General features: G+C 44.1%; 1 protein-coding gene across 1 annotated transcript; it reads right to left on the bottom strand.

Moving 5' to 3' along the window:
- Nucleotides 1-2,648: 2,648 nt before the first annotated feature.
- Nucleotides 2,649-16,765, bottom strand: LOC120702190. The gene is made up of 5 exons (XM_039985930.1): nt 16,573-16,765; nt 16,313-16,459; nt 16,149-16,227; nt 15,369-15,443; nt 2,649-2,919 (listed from the first exon to the last, which is right to left on the bottom strand). Exons 1-5 carry the CDS (start codon nt 16,763-16,765, stop codon nt 2,703-2,705), a joined length of 711 nt encoding a protein of 236 aa, XP_039841864.1. The 3' UTR covers nt 2,649-2,702.
- Nucleotide 16,766: the final 1 nt, after the last annotated feature.

Here is a 16,766-nt window from a genome sequence, read left to right as displayed (position 1 = left end):
TCGAGGAAATGCCTCCAAGGCAATGTGTTACCTGGACAACGTCCTCAGGAGTTGTAGCTGAGTACCGCAGAGCTAATTTAGCGACTAATAGCATCTCCAAGAGTTTGCCATATTTTATTTGGCATATCTTGTGTTTTGCCAACTTTTAAAAAGATATGTCAAATAAAAAAAAAACTTATCTCCAACAGTTTGGCATAATTGACAACTCCAAGAGTTTGCCATATTTTATTTGGCATATCTTGTGTTTTGCCAACTTTTAAAAAGATATGTCAAATAAAAAAAAAGCTTATCTCCAACAGTTTGGCATAATTCACTTGTCAAATCTAGATCTAACTTACATCAGGAACCCTGAGAGAGAAACAAAATTATATTTATGTCTTTCCACCTCTTGAAAATTTAAATCAGGAACCCTTCTCTGTTATTTATTTCTTTTTTCACCCTCCCACCTGACTAGAAACCACGATGCCAACCGCGCGCCGCGCGCGTATATTTATGCGCTGGAGGCTGGTTTTTTCCAAGTTGCCAAAAATTGCCAAGTCTTTTGCCAAACTGTTGGAGGAGTATTTTTAATGTTTTTGCAAAAAAATCAAAGATGGCAACTCGATTTGGCAAACTGCTGGAGATGCTCTAATGTACACGGACATCCAGATAAATCCGATATTATTTTCTTGCTATCCAGGGCTTACTGCAGTTCTAGCAATTAAACTTTTAATTTATATCCAGCAATTAAAATGTGTTGCTGAGTTCCAAAACGTCTTCACATAAAAAAATAATCAACACAAAAGTTGTTTAGAATTTTAAAATCTACAACTTTAGCATATAGCAAAGTTTTGTAAATTAAAATCATTTTTGTAATTCGTTCAACATAACATCTTATTTTGCTTAAAAATATAATATCGTACCACCGTTTTTCTATGCCTTCTCATGCTACGTCCACAATAACGCATCATATTTTAATATAACCACTACTTTCCTAAATAAATAACACATCTATTAATCGCAACAAGATTTTGTAAATACGTTAAGTATCAGACTAATTGTGCTCCGCCCTCCCTAATAAATTATCTTACCCCTTCTTTCACCACAAAAATATAGCAACAAATGTCATAGCTCTATTTCGATACACAAAATAATATAGTACTTAAAATAACGTCACCATAATAGAACGCCCCAAAATATATACAAAGTGCAATAGCAGTGCAGACCATGACACTTACACTTAAAGAAAAACCCTACTACATGCATCAACTAAAGTTCACATCAACTACAATCGTCCCACCTACGTTGCAATTCTGAGAAAACCAAAGAGTGTATCAAGCTACGTACGTTCTTATTCCACGTATGAAATAAAATCTCACCAAATACAATAAAATGGTCACAAACAGGCCTTGCGCGGCACCCTTTCTAGTAATAATGAAATGAATGTCAAAAATTAATAATAATGAAATGGCCTTTAATAGGCCGTGTTTTTGGCCCTTGGCCCAAATCGTAAATTTTCAAACCTACTTCTATTGGGCCGTGTCGTGTTTTAGAAACTGGGCCAAGTTTACCACTTTCCAGAATTTTGATTGCATTTTGGCCCAAAGAGCATGAAAGGAGATGAATCTGACGGCAACAATGGTAGATTTAAACAAAATTAGCGTAAACTGAACGTTGATTTAAGCAAATTTAGCGTAAACTGAGTGTTTTAGCTTGTAGGGTTCTTTGTGCCTGCCCATCCGGATTTGAGTACTCGACTTGCTCACATTTTTATAAATTATTTTAAAATTTAATTGGCACTATTTTTTAATAAAAGTATTTAAAGAATTGACTTTGGCTACCGGAGCAATCAGAGAGGAGGTTAGGGTCTAGTTACAATGGCGGATTCGAATTACGGAAAGAACACAAAGTAGTTAGGTTTGTCCTAAATTTATCTTTTTAATTTAAGCATTAATATTCAAGAGTAAATGAGTTTTGCAACATAAGATTGACGTGTTAGATTCACCATGAAAAATAATTTCACAGCATAATTGTTCAATTTTAAATATTTTATTTTATTAAAAAGTGCCAGTCCATGCCTATATTAAAACATTTTCTTTGAACATTGTGGTGTATTTTTCTCGTCAAACTAGATTTTTCAAAAGGTTACATTTTTATTTTGTTTTTAAGCTGAAACGTTTGTTGTCAAGTTGGATTATTATTCTTGCCATGTTAGACCTTGAATCCTTCTTTTTACTGAACATATCATTTTTTAAACATTGAGTACTTGCATTGAAATTGTTGAGTTTGTGCTTTCAAAAAAAAAAAGAAATTGTTGAGTTCGATAAAGGGTGATACAGCTTTTCCAAAAAAAAGAAGAAATAAGTTTAATGAACTTCAGTAATCGCAAAGATTACAAGGAGGCGACTAACCTAGAGCCGGCAGTAATATTACCCACCCTTACGGCCAACCTACTTTTGGAAAGTCTATTATATTAGCAATTCCTTTTCTGGTTCCCCCCGTCCCCGACCGATGCTAGTGGGTATTTTGTCGGCATGGAAAATCACACCCCCCCTTCCTCCGTCTCGCCCGGCGGCGGCACAACAACAGGAGGGATCCATTAAAACATCAGAAAGCAGGCGGCCCCATGAAACAAACAAGGGAAAAAAGGAGCAAATCAGATGAGCAGATTTGAACAAGCAAACTTTATTTACTACTATGTATCCATCATCGATGTCTTGGTTTTAGGTTTGCAGCAACATTAATAGATCCCCGAGGGGGACACGCTTCATCCAGATGCAAAAAAAAAACCACACAGATCTTCGGTTTAGCCCCAGGAACTTGCTATACACAGGGGATTTTGAAAAGTAGCATGCGTGGGTAAATTTCTGGGCAGAATTGTTGGATGCTCCCAGGGTTTCCCTGTCGTCCACACCATCAAATCCAATGTTGTCAGTGGATCTGCACATTAGGAAATTTGGTAGTTATTTGATGCTGAATGAACCAGAAACATGCATGATTTGCCTGTGCAAAAAGATGCCTTGTACTTTCAGTAGAATTGCCTAACCGTGGAAGCTTATGTGCTTGTAGTAAAAGACATAATTGCCTGACAAAATTTGTTAGTTATTTGATGCTGAATGAACCAGAAACATACATGATTTGCCTGTTCCAAAAAATTGCCTTGTACTTTCAGTAAAATTGCCTAACCGTGGAAGCTGATGTGCTTGTAGTAAAAGATATAATTGCCTGACAAAATTTGTTAGTTATTTGATGCTGAATGAACCAGAAACATGCATGATTTGCATGTTCCAAAAAAATGCCTTGTACTTTTAGTAGAATTGCCTAACTGTGGAAGTTGATGTGCTTGTAGTAAAAAAACATAATTGTCTGACAATGTTTTTCATTATGATACTGAGTAATGATATTTGTGCTTGTTTCAAAATGGTTGTGCAGGGTAAGAAAGAAAGAGATAAAACAAGCAAACATGGATTTAAATGAGCCCCCATCCGCCGAATTTGATTATGATTTCCTACAAGAGTCAGATGGCAATCCTACATATTGCACTCAGACAACTGCAGTGCATAACATTGAACCTTCTCCAAATCAGCAAAACCCAGTTGTTATCAATGGTGCAGTTGCTGATGATGTCAATCTAGGTGCTGCTGGGAACAACCTAACAGAAGATGTGCCTACTAACAGCCAAGATGTGGAGGTTGTGGAGGAAATTTGGTCCACACCTCCAGTATCGTACACTGGGCAGATGTTTGACACTAAGCAGGAGGCATGTGCATTCTATAATTCATATGCAAACATGATAGGGTTTGTTGGCGCCTACCAACATCACCACTGGAGATCAGCGATGGCGTCCGCAGACATCAATGGGGTGGCAGGTAAATCATGGGCCACGAATAAATCCGCAAGCGCACAGAGTACCACCGTAGCATTTTACCCGAGAGTAACCGGGGTGTCATTTATATTTCTGCAGGGAAGGCGGTGGTGTATAGAATTTAATTAAGCTCGGAGGGATCACTAAAGATTAATGTCAATGGTCCGAACAGGGAAATAATATTCATGGTAAAGGGGTAGTGAACACACAAGCACAACTAGACGGCATGCTTAGGATATCGGAGAGGTAAGAGTAAGATCAAGGGTAACTAGAGCTATATTCTATTGTACTCTTATGAACAGCTGAACTGAGTCGTTCACAGCAAAAGGAAAAGCCTGATCAATGGACTAGGGAGACCGCATCCAGATGAATAGGAGCCTGATCATCCGACGGCTTTATGCACCTCCTACTTCTCTACCCGAATGTGGAGGATTACTAAAAGGCTCGGACAGGGCTGTCACCACCTGCCGGCTACCTCTACAAACTGTGGGGTAGAATCGCATTCAAACATGGTCATCAACCTAGGCACCACTCTAGCCTTGCGCAAGGATACTCTTGTCTATCCGGGGCCTTAGTTCTAGAGTGCCCAATTAAGGAAGATGAAACAAAGCCATGATACACGACTAGTCTATGCACATGAATCACTCAAGACATTCATAATTCACAAGAAAGATCATATACACTACAAGGGCATACGAACCAAAGTACTGAATAGAGTAAATAAACATCTAGTACAAACTCAGAGAATTATATGAAGATAAAGTAAAAGACATACCGGACTCTCCATGAAGACTCTAAGACCTCGAACTACGACTTGAACCCGAACTCCTCTAGTCCTAAGACCTCTACAAGAGAAGATGAACTACATCTTGAGAGAGTGACTTGATAGCTTGATGCTTGGTGATGTCTTGAAATGGAGCCCCTCCCCTCATATATATAGTGGGGAGCCACCCTCTCCTCGGCCGTGAAATCAGCAGGGAACCCCTGGAACCGACGTTGTGAGCCAATCAGAGAGTGCCACGTCGAAGCCTGAAGGCGGTGGGGCCCATGGGCTGGTCGGCCGACCTGTAGGTCGGTCGGCCTCCCAGTGGTCCCACCGACCTTCTCCTTTTTCCTGTGGGCTGTTCTCAGGGCCCACTTGTCAATGGTGTATGACTGGGCTTCGTTCCTGCTGGATTTCTTCTCTGGTGGCCTTTTGGTCCATATGTGGCGACATCCGATCGGTCGGTATTTGCTCCTCGATGCAAAGGGTGTGATTGTCCTCCATTTTCAGCTAAATCCTGCAGTCATAGAAATCTAGAGGGACATGTGGAATTTGGTGATTTATTAGTAGTATGAGTGTCAGAAATGCAAGTCTGTCCATTTATTATGGCAATATTGATGCTCAGAAATGATCATTAGTGAACGTCAACAACCCCCCCCCCCCCAAGCTGAACTTTGCTTGTCCCTGAGCAAAGCTAAACTTTTAGGTTGTTGATCAGGAGTTGCTGCAATGCTTCATCTCTTCATCATGCACAAGTTACAACTACACATTCTATCTCAAACTGAATAAGTTGGTCAAACTTTGCTTACCCGTTTTACCTTAATCTGCATGGGGCTTTTTTGGCCTTCTCCTTGTCTTGGGCGGTTGAGAGATAGAACGTTTTATAGAGCACCACTTACCCATTCTTTACTCAAGATTACGTCCGGAGGTTTTCAAAAGTTTTCGAAAAAATAAAAACAAGTTCCTCGAATGACACTCTCATTCGCTCGAAAGTGTTTGTATCCTCACCAAGACTTTTTGTACACTTTCTTTCTCCTACTTCTAAAGGCTTTTTGGTGGAGCTCAAGGTAGGGAGAAAAACTAAGGCATACTTGTCTCAAATATTTTGCAAAATCAAAGATCGGACCCAAAGAGTAAGCAAGTCATACAACTATGATCAAGAAGTGCATGTGTGTGGATATGTGGTGGATAGAGAGGAGAGCGAGAGAATAAGGATATTCCATGATTTTGTCTCTCCCTTTTTATATTTTGGGCATGGCTAAAATTTTTTATATTTTTTTTCATGGACCTTCATGTGTCCATTTTTTTTAATACATAGCTCATGCCCTTATTGGAGAGAATTTTGGGAGAGACTTTTATGGAGCAAGGAACATAAAAGAGGGTAGAAATGAATGGATGGTATGGAAATGCTATCCTTCTGGTGTGGAAGTTTTAGCATGTGGGGGTGGTGTGTACGTAATTCTCGATCATGAGTATGAAAAGAAACTCACAAAGGTCACAAAATTTGACAAAGCTCAAAACAACACAAGCAGCATACAACAAGATGGTTTCTTTGTAGGCTTCATGCATATGACTCTGGTAGGTATTTCTCATCATCGAGGAACTTTTAATTTTGTAGTTTTCAAAGATAAAAGTTCCGGACGTAAAATTTTGCTCCGAACAGATTTGTAGCAACTCTAATCCATCATATCATATTTCTCAACAGCTTAAACTCAGATCATGCACTCGCAACCCACAAAATTTCAGGTTCAGGATAAACTTTTTGAGACCAACGAACTCAGTTCTTGGAGAATATGAGTTGTAAACTATGCATAACAAAGAAATTAAAACAAAGCAACTGTTCATCATTTCAACTGGAGAACTTAGGCATTCTTACCGCTCATGAGAAAACAAAGCAAATGACACTTAAAGTGAAATAAAGATGACTGACTCAAAAAAAAATTTAGCATGCAATGCAAGATGATGAAAAAGGGAAATATGCAAATGCAAGATACATGTTACCTTTGGGGACTCCTTCCCCCCAAGCTGGCTTACTGGCCGGGTGGAGGGTAATACCCATAGTGCCGGTAGAATGATTGAGCGTCCTGATACTGCTTTTGAAGCAGTTCCATGGTGGTTTCATGATTTGCTTGTTGTTGTGCGTGATATCTTTCGGTGTCTTGGATATGTTGAGTGAGAGCTCCGTGGGTCTGTTGCGTCCTATCATCAATGTCGCCGACTCGGATGTTGATGTCGTGTATCCCCTGAGAGAGTTCACGATAACCTCGTGTATCCCCTGAGTGGAGGTGCTCCGCTCGAACTAGAACCACTGGCATATGCCCAGTTTGTTCATCCGGGTTGATCCCAATCAGAGCTGCCACCACTCTGCCAGGATGAACCCCCAGCTTCAAGTTGTGGGATATATCGGTCCCAACTGGACTGCTATCCATACGAGGGTCCGGCTGTTCCAGCAGTGGGTGCATAACCATGAAAAGCTTGTGGTTGTAGTGGCGGCATATCTATCGCAGCATTCCGCGACCGGCTTCTGGTCATCCTTCCCGACACACTACTCCGGCGAGGTACTTCGGTGGGCTGTAACTCAAAAGTATAACCACGGCTCTTATATAAACGAAGTCCCAGGTTAGGAAGCGGGATCTCGTTTACATAGCCGGGAAAGAAAAATATAATAGAGCCGTCTGGAGCACTTTTTAGAGTATGTCCTTGAACTAAATATGCCAAATCGATCAATGGGCGTGGAGTAGTAATAAAAGAAAATCGAGCCCAATTCAACATGCCCAAACTTGTAGCAATTCTTGTGACAAAAAAGTACACTCAACTGGTCCGGACATTCGAAAATTTCCGAGCCATTGGCGAACCATTTCTTGCACAGGGGCAATTTTTATTTTGTTCACCATGGCATAAAGAATACGAAGTTCATCCATACGAACTGTCCGGACATCATCTCTAGGAAAACACGTAAGAGCGACCCATTTATGAATCAAATGTAAAGTCGGATGCTAAATATCATTGCAACGTGGGTGTGTGTACGCGTTTAACCCAGAGATGGTGTGCCAAAAACTTTCCCGGTGATAACCCTTGGTTGCTTGCTCAAGATCAAGATTGCACCTATGGTGAAAACCCAAAACAGTACTCAACTCTTTCCATGACAAAGAAAATTCCTCCCCGAAAAATCGGAATGAAATCCCGTTGTTTGTCTCCACAAGAGTGCAAAGAAACTGCATGGTTAAATCTCTTGAACCCAACTCAGAAATTTCAGCAAATGAAGACCAACCCACGGCTTTCCAAACACTCGCAAATTCATCGTTCATACCTATCTTTTCCAGCAGGTCCTCATCGAACTCCCATGTTGTAACACCCCAGTGTTACTGAGCGCTAATCATGATCTTAGATTCGCTAATTAGGAGTTTAATCTTGTCATTAGCGTTAATCGAGTTCGCGCGTTAAACGTCATTTTAGCCGGGTTCGATCGTGTTTTTGTCTCTAATCCGATCTTCAAATCAACTTGTGCCCAAAAACAAAGTTCTAGATCATATTGTCCTCTACAACTTTTATTTTGGCCAAATTTCATGTTCCCATATGAAATTTGGAGTTTTGGATGGTCAAAGTTGGGTCAAAATTCTTATAAACTCCACTGTGCCTCCTCTGTTCCTTCACTGTGCGCTCACTGCGTCGCACTGGCGTTTGGTCGCCGACGAGCCCTCCACGCGTCGCGCCGACGAACCTCGCCTGTCGTGCTTACACGCCCGGCCTTATCCGCACGGAGTCGTGTCCGTTTTTGCCATCCCCTCCCTCCCTCGCGCTCACGACGAGCCGAGCTCGAGCTCAGTGCCACCGCCGCCGTCCCCGCCGGCCATCCTCGCCACCCCCGCTCGATTCCCGCGCCCCAAGCCGCGCGACCTCGCCCCGAAGCTCCTCCGTCCCTCCACGAACTCGGCCGCACCCACACCCGGTCGGAATCGGGCCCTAGACCACCGGCCACCATCGCCGTCTCCGTCGAAGCTTCGCCCTCGCCGTCGATGACCCCCTCCCGGCCCTCCTCCATTCGATTCGCGCACACGGTGAGCTTCCTCGCACTCTACTCTACCTCCCCGACCCCTTCCCCTTCCGATTTCGGCGCCACCGCTGCCGTAGCGCCGCCGTGCCGCCATGTGCGCCCTGTTCATCGTCGGCGCATGCCGCGGGGCCGCCCTGCGCGAGCTCCCGCAGCGCCGCCATGCGCCCCGAGGCCGCCGAGCTTCCCTCGACGTCGCGCCGCCCCATCCCGCGGCCGTCCTGCTTCCCCACCGCCGGAACGCCGCGCGCCGCCGCAAGCCGCCAACGCCGTGCCAATGCCGCTGCCGGGCTCCGCCCTCGCGCTGCCCCTGCGCGGGCCGCGAGCAGGCGGGCCTCCCTATGCGCGGGCTACCGCTGCCCACCGCGCTACCCCGCTGGCCGGCCGGCCGGCCCACAGCCGCCGCGCGCGCGTCAGTGCGCCTCCGGCGCGAGCGGCTGGGGCAGGCAGTGAAGCAGGGGCCCCCCTATTCTCTCTCTGACCCACTGATGGGTGGGCCCCACGGGTCAGCGAGAGAGGGGGGATTAAGGGTGGTTTTATTCTTTTTGTTGATATCGGCTGAAATTTCTAAATGGTAAAACAATTCATAGAAAAATTCTAAAAATGCAAACTAAATTTTGTTAGTTTTCTTAGATCAAGATCTTTAGAAGAAAAATACTCTTGCAGGTGAAATGTCACTTTTGCCCCTGTTAAAATTATGGTTTGTGTTTAAGCTAATTCATTTTGTATCGGTTGTTCTGTTTGTCTAAAAATCCTAAAAATTTTATGGTAGCCTACTCTTTGCACGTGTGGTCCACTGAAAAATTTTCAGGTGCATAACCTATGTGCATGTTTGTGGATCTATTGTTGTTTGATTTCTTATCTAGGGTTAAAATAAATATTTTCGGTCATCAATAAATGTTGGAGAATTTATGTGGCATGTTTTATCAAAATCATGTTTTCTGATAAATTCTTGTTGCTTGATCATATATGCAAGTCAAGTCCTTGCTTTTATTTTGTTCCTAGCTAGGCTCGTTTCTTTTATAATTGTGGTAATTAATTCTTTCATGCATGTGTTTTTGAAACAAAACAAGCCCCTGGATAATTTGATCCATGTTGTTCTAGGGTTGTATTTAATCCTTCGAAGCGAGTTTAGTAACTTTTGCTTGATAGGAAACATTTTAGGCTAAAAGACTTTTGAACCAGGAATTTATCTCAGCACTGAACCATCCCTTTTGAACCATAGTTAGGGTTGTTGTTATCGTTTTATCCCTGCATTCTTGTATGTTTACTGCATTGCCTTGCATCATTTCATGAGTCTCATGCATGGCATATTTTATTGGGAAAATTCGATTCGTGCCACCACAACTCCGTGAAATTGGGTGTCACGTTCAAAATCATGCCACTCAATATCATGGATTTCAACATGAAATCCAACTTCAAGAAATTGTAGTGGCATGGATCAAAATGACCCTATTTTATTCGTATAGACGCTAAAACCGAAGTCGCCTACGAGCTAATTGCCGAGCCGGTCCAGGTGCCGCAAGCAGGAGAACAGCAGGAGGACGCAGTCGAGCACACTCCCGAAGAAGTCACTAACCCTGCTGACTTGCAAGGCAAGCCCCGGAGCATATCCCTTATTTTAATTACTCCATGTTATATTAAAGTATTGTGCATTTACGTTCAAGGAATTGATTCGAACCATAGATGCATAATCTTGAATACCCAGTGTCTTTACTAGTGCAGTTATCGCTAGCACCGCTATGCTTAAGTAAACTCGGTAGAAGACGGGTGATTTCTTGTCACCCGCGAGATATAGGGTTGTTACTTCAGGCAGTGTTATGAGAAGTAATGCAATGAGAAGGGAATTGGAGACCGGGCGGAGGGAAAGTTGGACATGGTTGTTGATTAAAAGAAAGTTGAGTCTCCGCCTGTGTCGATTGAGTACCGTTCTGTTGTTGGCCCTTTGACTGAGGTTGAACAGTACTAACCGCATGCCGGGAGTAGGAGGTAGTCGAAACTGGTAAGCTAATTACCTAAATTGCGTTGGAATCTGAGTCTCGACCTGCGGTGTTGGGTAGGGATGACGGATGGTGAAGTGGCCCACGGGTTCACCGGGTGTTCGCACGTGCGGGGCTCATCATCCGGGTGCTGGCGGGCTTGATTCAGGCTTCAGGGTAATCGTGGGAACAGTTGCTCGGTGTGACCTGCCGGGGTCGCACATGGCGTGTGAGTTAGGTCCACCTTGCAAGGTTAAATCGGATCGATTCACCGTGACTCGCGGATATGAGAGCCTTGGTCAATGCGTCGCATCGTAGTAAGGATTGAAAGGAAAGAAAGAGAAAAGATGGATTTATGTTGATGTTCTTGAAAAGATAATATGGTTAACCATGTATGCTCTAGAGAACTAGGCAAACCTAGTTTCTAGCTATCAACACAATTGGAGCTAAAATATTGAAAGTAAGGATCCAGTATTAGTAGCTTTTCAGCAAAATAACCCAGAGCCAAAGAGCTGTGCATGTCTAGATAATGGGCTAAGTATACCCATAGACGGGTAAGCCTTGCTGAGTATTAGAGTACTCAAGGTTTGGTTGTAACCCTTCTGAGCAGGCTATCTTACGGAAGACTTCGAGGAAACCTATGCGTTCCGGATTGGTCAGCCTCTTCCTCCAGGTTGGACGGTCAAGTGGGTTCCGCCTTCTCCGTGAAGAGTAGGCAGGTGAGCCTCACATCAGTGGGCAAGATGTGAAGCTCTTCCTTTGTCATCGACATTACCTACCGTACTGTATTTTGAAGTTTGTTTCAAACTGGTTGTATTTTTCCACTGCGTTTGAACTCTGTATACGAAATGTAACCCTGGTTTGTAAAACTTTTTTTGTAAATTAATTTGGAGACTTTTGTTTAACTCTGGTTGTAAGTTAAGTTTGAAAACTTTTGTTGCTTGTAATCACCTGTGCTTGTCTTTTGGCGAGAGTTCCCGTGTAATCGATCCTGGTTATAGCAGACAGTCTGGGTGTACTGGTGAAGTGCATTAGCGGAGGATTAAGTTCAAATGGTTGATTAGTGCACTTGATTGGTATTATTTGGACTGTTCTGTGACACATGTATGACCGAAGGTTCGATCCTTCAGGATGTTGTACGCTTGGAGTTCTCGCTCCCCTCGAATGTCGAGGTGGGAGTTATTCGGCGCCTCTTCTTCTTGTTGTTGTGCTGGCTGCTCTTCTGGCGCCTGGGACTCAGCTTGCTCATCTTGATGAGTGTAACTTGGCGTGGGGGTGGATGAGCGATGCGAGCTTGATCGACTTGAGCTCGACCCGGTCACCTTCCTGAGCGCTCCCAACACCTTCTTTCCGATGTTCCTGAAAGACATTGCAGCAAACAAACAAGTCAAACATTCGGAAGGATTATGTTAGTGAAAACCAAGTCAGCTGTCCAAGAGTTAGTAGTCCTTGTGGGGCAAGGTTGCCTCTCAGAAAAATCGTTCTTGTGGGTGATAACACTCCACAAAATCGTTCTTGTGGGCGATGACGCACCACAAAACTATTCTTGCGGGGTAGTAGTACCACCACAAACACGTTCTTGTGAAGAGAAGAAGGTAAACACAAGATGCAAATGAGATGCAAATGAAAATGCAAAAGAGGGAAATCTTTTTCTTCTTTTTCTTATGAACTTGGGGAGAAACAAGAGCAAGGAGAGCAGAGGAAGAAGGAACTCGGAGTGAAACTAGTAGAACTGGACAGAGGGAGTGCCATGAGCTCCCTGTGCACTGGCTTTTATAGAGGAGCACCACCACTGAGTCGGCCGACCAAGGGGTCAGCCGGCCTGTGGCTGGCCCCGATTTTGTCCTCCTTTTTTCATTGATTCATAATGGCTGCCACATGGTCCAAAAATGCATGAGTGAGCATAGGGGTAGGCCGGTGTAGGCCTAGAAGTGGCCCCAAATGCACTTTGACATGTAAATCATCCAAGTTCATGCATGCACTACACTCCAAACTTTTATGGCTGCCATTTTCTTCCAAAATTGCCCCTTGGGCACTTTTCTAATTCCAAGCTTCATGGGGGTTTATGATGGAAAAGACGAGAAAACAAAATATGCAAGGGTTTTCATGCAAAAGATGCAATGTTCATGCAAGAAAGCAAATGGAATTGAGGAAAATTCAAACATACAATGGTTGAAATCAAATATGGGATAACTACCGATTTACCTGTCGGCAAGGGCTCAAAATTTAGAGTCTTTTGAACGAGACATTTCATTCCGTCAACTTTGATTAGCTTGACAAAATAATTCCAAAGGGTGACACATCTTTATGAAAATTATCGGAAGAATTCATACCTCGATGTGGTGTCTGGGGTTTTCGGGATTATCATTTGGTCCTCTTTTGATCGGGTTGAACTTCTCATAATACATATCATCCCTTAGCATTGCCCCTGAAATGTTTAGAAATTACTTACCTGGATTGCACCATAATGTGGTCGCCTTCTCGATTGATGCAGTGTTTATTGCTGTTGGTGATCAGGCAACGACAATAGAGCACTTCTTCGAGCAGAGAATTCGAGCCTTTTCCAAGGGTGAATGCAATCATGATCAACTTAATTGCCGAAGTGTTGACTTCTAGAAATCAAGAGTGCCAAATCACGCTTGTCTTGAAGTCGACTCGGATTTGTCGTGAAATACGTTGGCGAATTGAAATTGATCGGAGACTACCCCTGTCTTCACACAAAAAGAAGATAGCATGGTTGGCCTGCCAGAACACTGGCCACTAACCATAGAGATTTTCATTACTTAAATAAATTCTTTTAACCTATGCCTTTCCCGACAACGGCGCCAAAAATACTTGTTGGCGCCTACCAACGTCACCACTGGAGATCAGCGATGGCATCCGCAGACGTCAATCGGGTGGCAGGTAAATCATGGGCCACGAATAAATCCGCAAGCGCACGGAGTACCGCCGTAGCATTTTACCCGAGAGTAACCCGGGGTGTCATTTATATTTCCGCAGGGAAGGCGGTGGTGTATAGAATTTAATTAAGCTCGGAGGGATCACTAAAGATTAATGTCAATGGTCCGAACAGGGAAATAATATTCATGGTAAAAGGGGTAGTGAACACACTAGCACAACTAGACGGCATGCTTAGGATATTGGAGAGATAAGAGTAAGATCAAGGGTAACTAGAGCTATATTCTATTGTACTCTTATGAACAGCTGAACTGAGTCGTTCACAGCAAAAGGAAAAGCCTGATCAATGGACTAGGGAGACCGCATCCAGATGAATAGGAGGAGCCCGACGGCTTTATGCACCTCCTACTCCTCTACCCGAACGTGGAGGATTATTAAAAGGCTCGAACAGGGCTGTCACCACCTGCCGGCTACCTCTACAAACCGTGGGGTAGAATCGCATTCAAACGTGGTCATCAACCTAGACACCACGCCTACGCTAACGAGCACCACTCTAGCCTTGCGCAAGGACACCCTTGTCTATCCGGGGCCTTAGTTCTAGAGCGCCCAATTAAGGAAGATGAAATAAAGCCATGATACACGACTAGTCTATGCACATGAAGACATTCATAATTCACAAGAAAGATCATATACACAACAAGGGCATACGAACCAAAGTACTTAATAGAGTAAATAAACATCTAGTACAAACTCAGAAAATTACATGAAGATAAAGTAAAAGACATACCGGACTCTCCATGAAGACTCTAAGACCATGAACTACGACTCGAACCCGAACTCCTCTAGTCCTAAGACCTCTACAAGAGAAGATGAACTACATCTTGAGAGAGTGACTTGATAGCTTGATGCTTGGTGATGTCTTGAAATGGAGCCCCTCCCCTCATATATATAGTGGGGAGCCACCCTCTCCTCGGCCGTGGAATCAGCAAGGAACCCCTGGAACCGACGTTGTGAGCCAATCAGAGAGTGCCACGTCGAAGCCTGAAGGCGGTGGGGCCCATGGGCTGGTCGGCCGACCTGTAGGTCGGCCGGCCTCCCAGTGGTCCCACCGACCTTCTCCTTTTTCCTGTGGGCTGTTCTCAGGGTCCACTTGTCAATGGTGTATGGCTGGGCTTCGTTCCTGCTGGATTTCTTCTCTGGTGGCATTTTGGTCCATATGTGGCGACATCCGATCGGTCGGTATTTGCTCCTCGGTGCAAAGGGTGTGATTGTCCTCCATTTCCAGCTAAATCCTGCAGTCATAGAAATCTAGAGGGACATGTGGAATTTGGTGATTTATTAGTAGCATGAGTGTAAGAAATGCAAGTCCGTCCATTTATTATGGCAATATTGACGCTCAGAAATGGTCGTTAGTGAGCGTCAACAGGGTTCTCAATCCGCACAGACACTTCGCGTCTATCAGGTCCTGAGAGGGAGCAGCGGAAGGTCCTCTTTGTTCGTAACAAAGAAGGGCATGGCAGAAAGGAAAATGAGAGCGTGCCAACTGCTGAATCTAATGATAGTGCGCTGGGGCCTGTCAAACTTGGGTATAGCTTGAATAGTCTAGAAGGCAATGCTCTATTTCTTCAGGACTTCAAAAACGAAATGCAAAAATTAAATTATAAAAACTGACAAACAAGAGCCCCAAACTTACAGACAAAAAAGAGCTAGTTGCTTTGCCTACTGTAATCTTAAAATATGCCTAGTGAAGTATAGAAACTTCCCAACATGAAAACCATGTTATTGCCTATAAAAATGATGGGTTATACAGCTAATAGAGAGAATATAGCGCACCTCAATGTTAGGTGCTTGTGGGCGGCCTTGTTGCCGCTTCTGCCTTCTTGCCGTTGTAGGAAAGTTACAGAAAACCTGCCATATTATTAACAAAAAAATTAACTGATGCAGATTTAGTGCTAAAAAGTGGAAAATAGAAAAATAACTCTGATCTACTTGGACAGAAATACATTCATGCAGCTAGGAAAAAAAGGTGGGGGTAAAAACAAAAGAATGCAACTATGTTGTTTGTGCTTAGGCAATTATAAATGAACGTCGACACATTTATAGCCAGAAAAAGGCAAACAGCCAACTGTGATCTACTTGGAAAACTACATTTCTGGTATGCTTGTGCTAAAGACAACAAAAGGGGAATGCAATTATATTGTTTAAGGTTAGGCAATTATAAATGAATTTTGATGCAATTATACCCGAAACTGACCAGTGGATTGCTGCATACAAAAATACTACTTAACAAAAAGTGGAATGCGCCCTGTCTCTACTAGGGTACGTGTGATCTACTGAACCCCATGTTTTTGTGCTTGGCAATTATAAATGGATTTTGACACAACTAGATTATAATCTAGCACCCCCTAATCTCTGCATCGAGCCCCACATCCCCCATCCTAGATTATAACTGGAAAAAAAATATGTGCACATCACTTGAAAAACCCCACGGGATGGAGGGGTGTGGGGTAAACTAATCTCGAGCTTGACACCCTCGCCTGAATCCACGTGATGTGCAGGGGGGCTCGTGTGCAGAGGATGGGAAAGGGAAGAGGGCGCGGGAGAGAAACTCACTTTGGGCTGATGTCTGAGATTTCAATGCGCCACGCACGTATGCTGCTGCACAGGGGCGGTGCCTCTGAATGGATTGCCGCTGAATCCACAAAAACAAAGCACATCAGACAAAAAAATGCTAAAGCAGAAAAAACCAACGGATGGAGAGCTCAATTAGGACAAACAGGGGGAGCAGCAGGGCTCGATGCGCGCGCGCGGAGGGGGCCTGATCCAGCGATTCCACGCAGCACGCGCTAGGTTCGATGCGCGCGCGCGGAGAGGGCCTGATCCAGCGATTCCACGCAGCACGCGCTGATGAATTGCCCCTTCTCCTGCTAGTCAGCGCGTCGATGAAACCGGAAAACACAGAGCACATCCTGTTAGAGAAATGGGGGGGGGGGGACGAATGCGCGCGTGTGTGGGGTTGGCGGGGGGGATCACTGACCTCGCCCTCGCCCGGGGGTGCTGCGCCCCAGTTGGGCGCCATGGGGGAGAGGGGTGCGAGAGAACGAGATTGGGGGATGGGAGGAGAGGAAGAGACGAACCCGAGAGGAGGTGAATGAAATGAGCTGACGCACGTCCCAAGGTTTTGAATAAATTTCTCCACTGCTCTTCTGCCTTCTGAAACATGGGACCATC

This window comes from Panicum virgatum, chromosome 4K (assembly GCF_016808335.1).
Source record: "Panicum virgatum strain AP13 chromosome 4K, P.virgatum_v5, whole genome shotgun sequence".
In the NCBI taxonomy this organism is placed as follows: Eukaryota; Viridiplantae; Streptophyta; class Magnoliopsida; order Poales; family Poaceae; genus Panicum; species Panicum virgatum.
The sequence above is the reverse complement of the archived record's forward strand: the minus strand, read 5'-3'. Positions and strand labels throughout refer to the sequence as shown.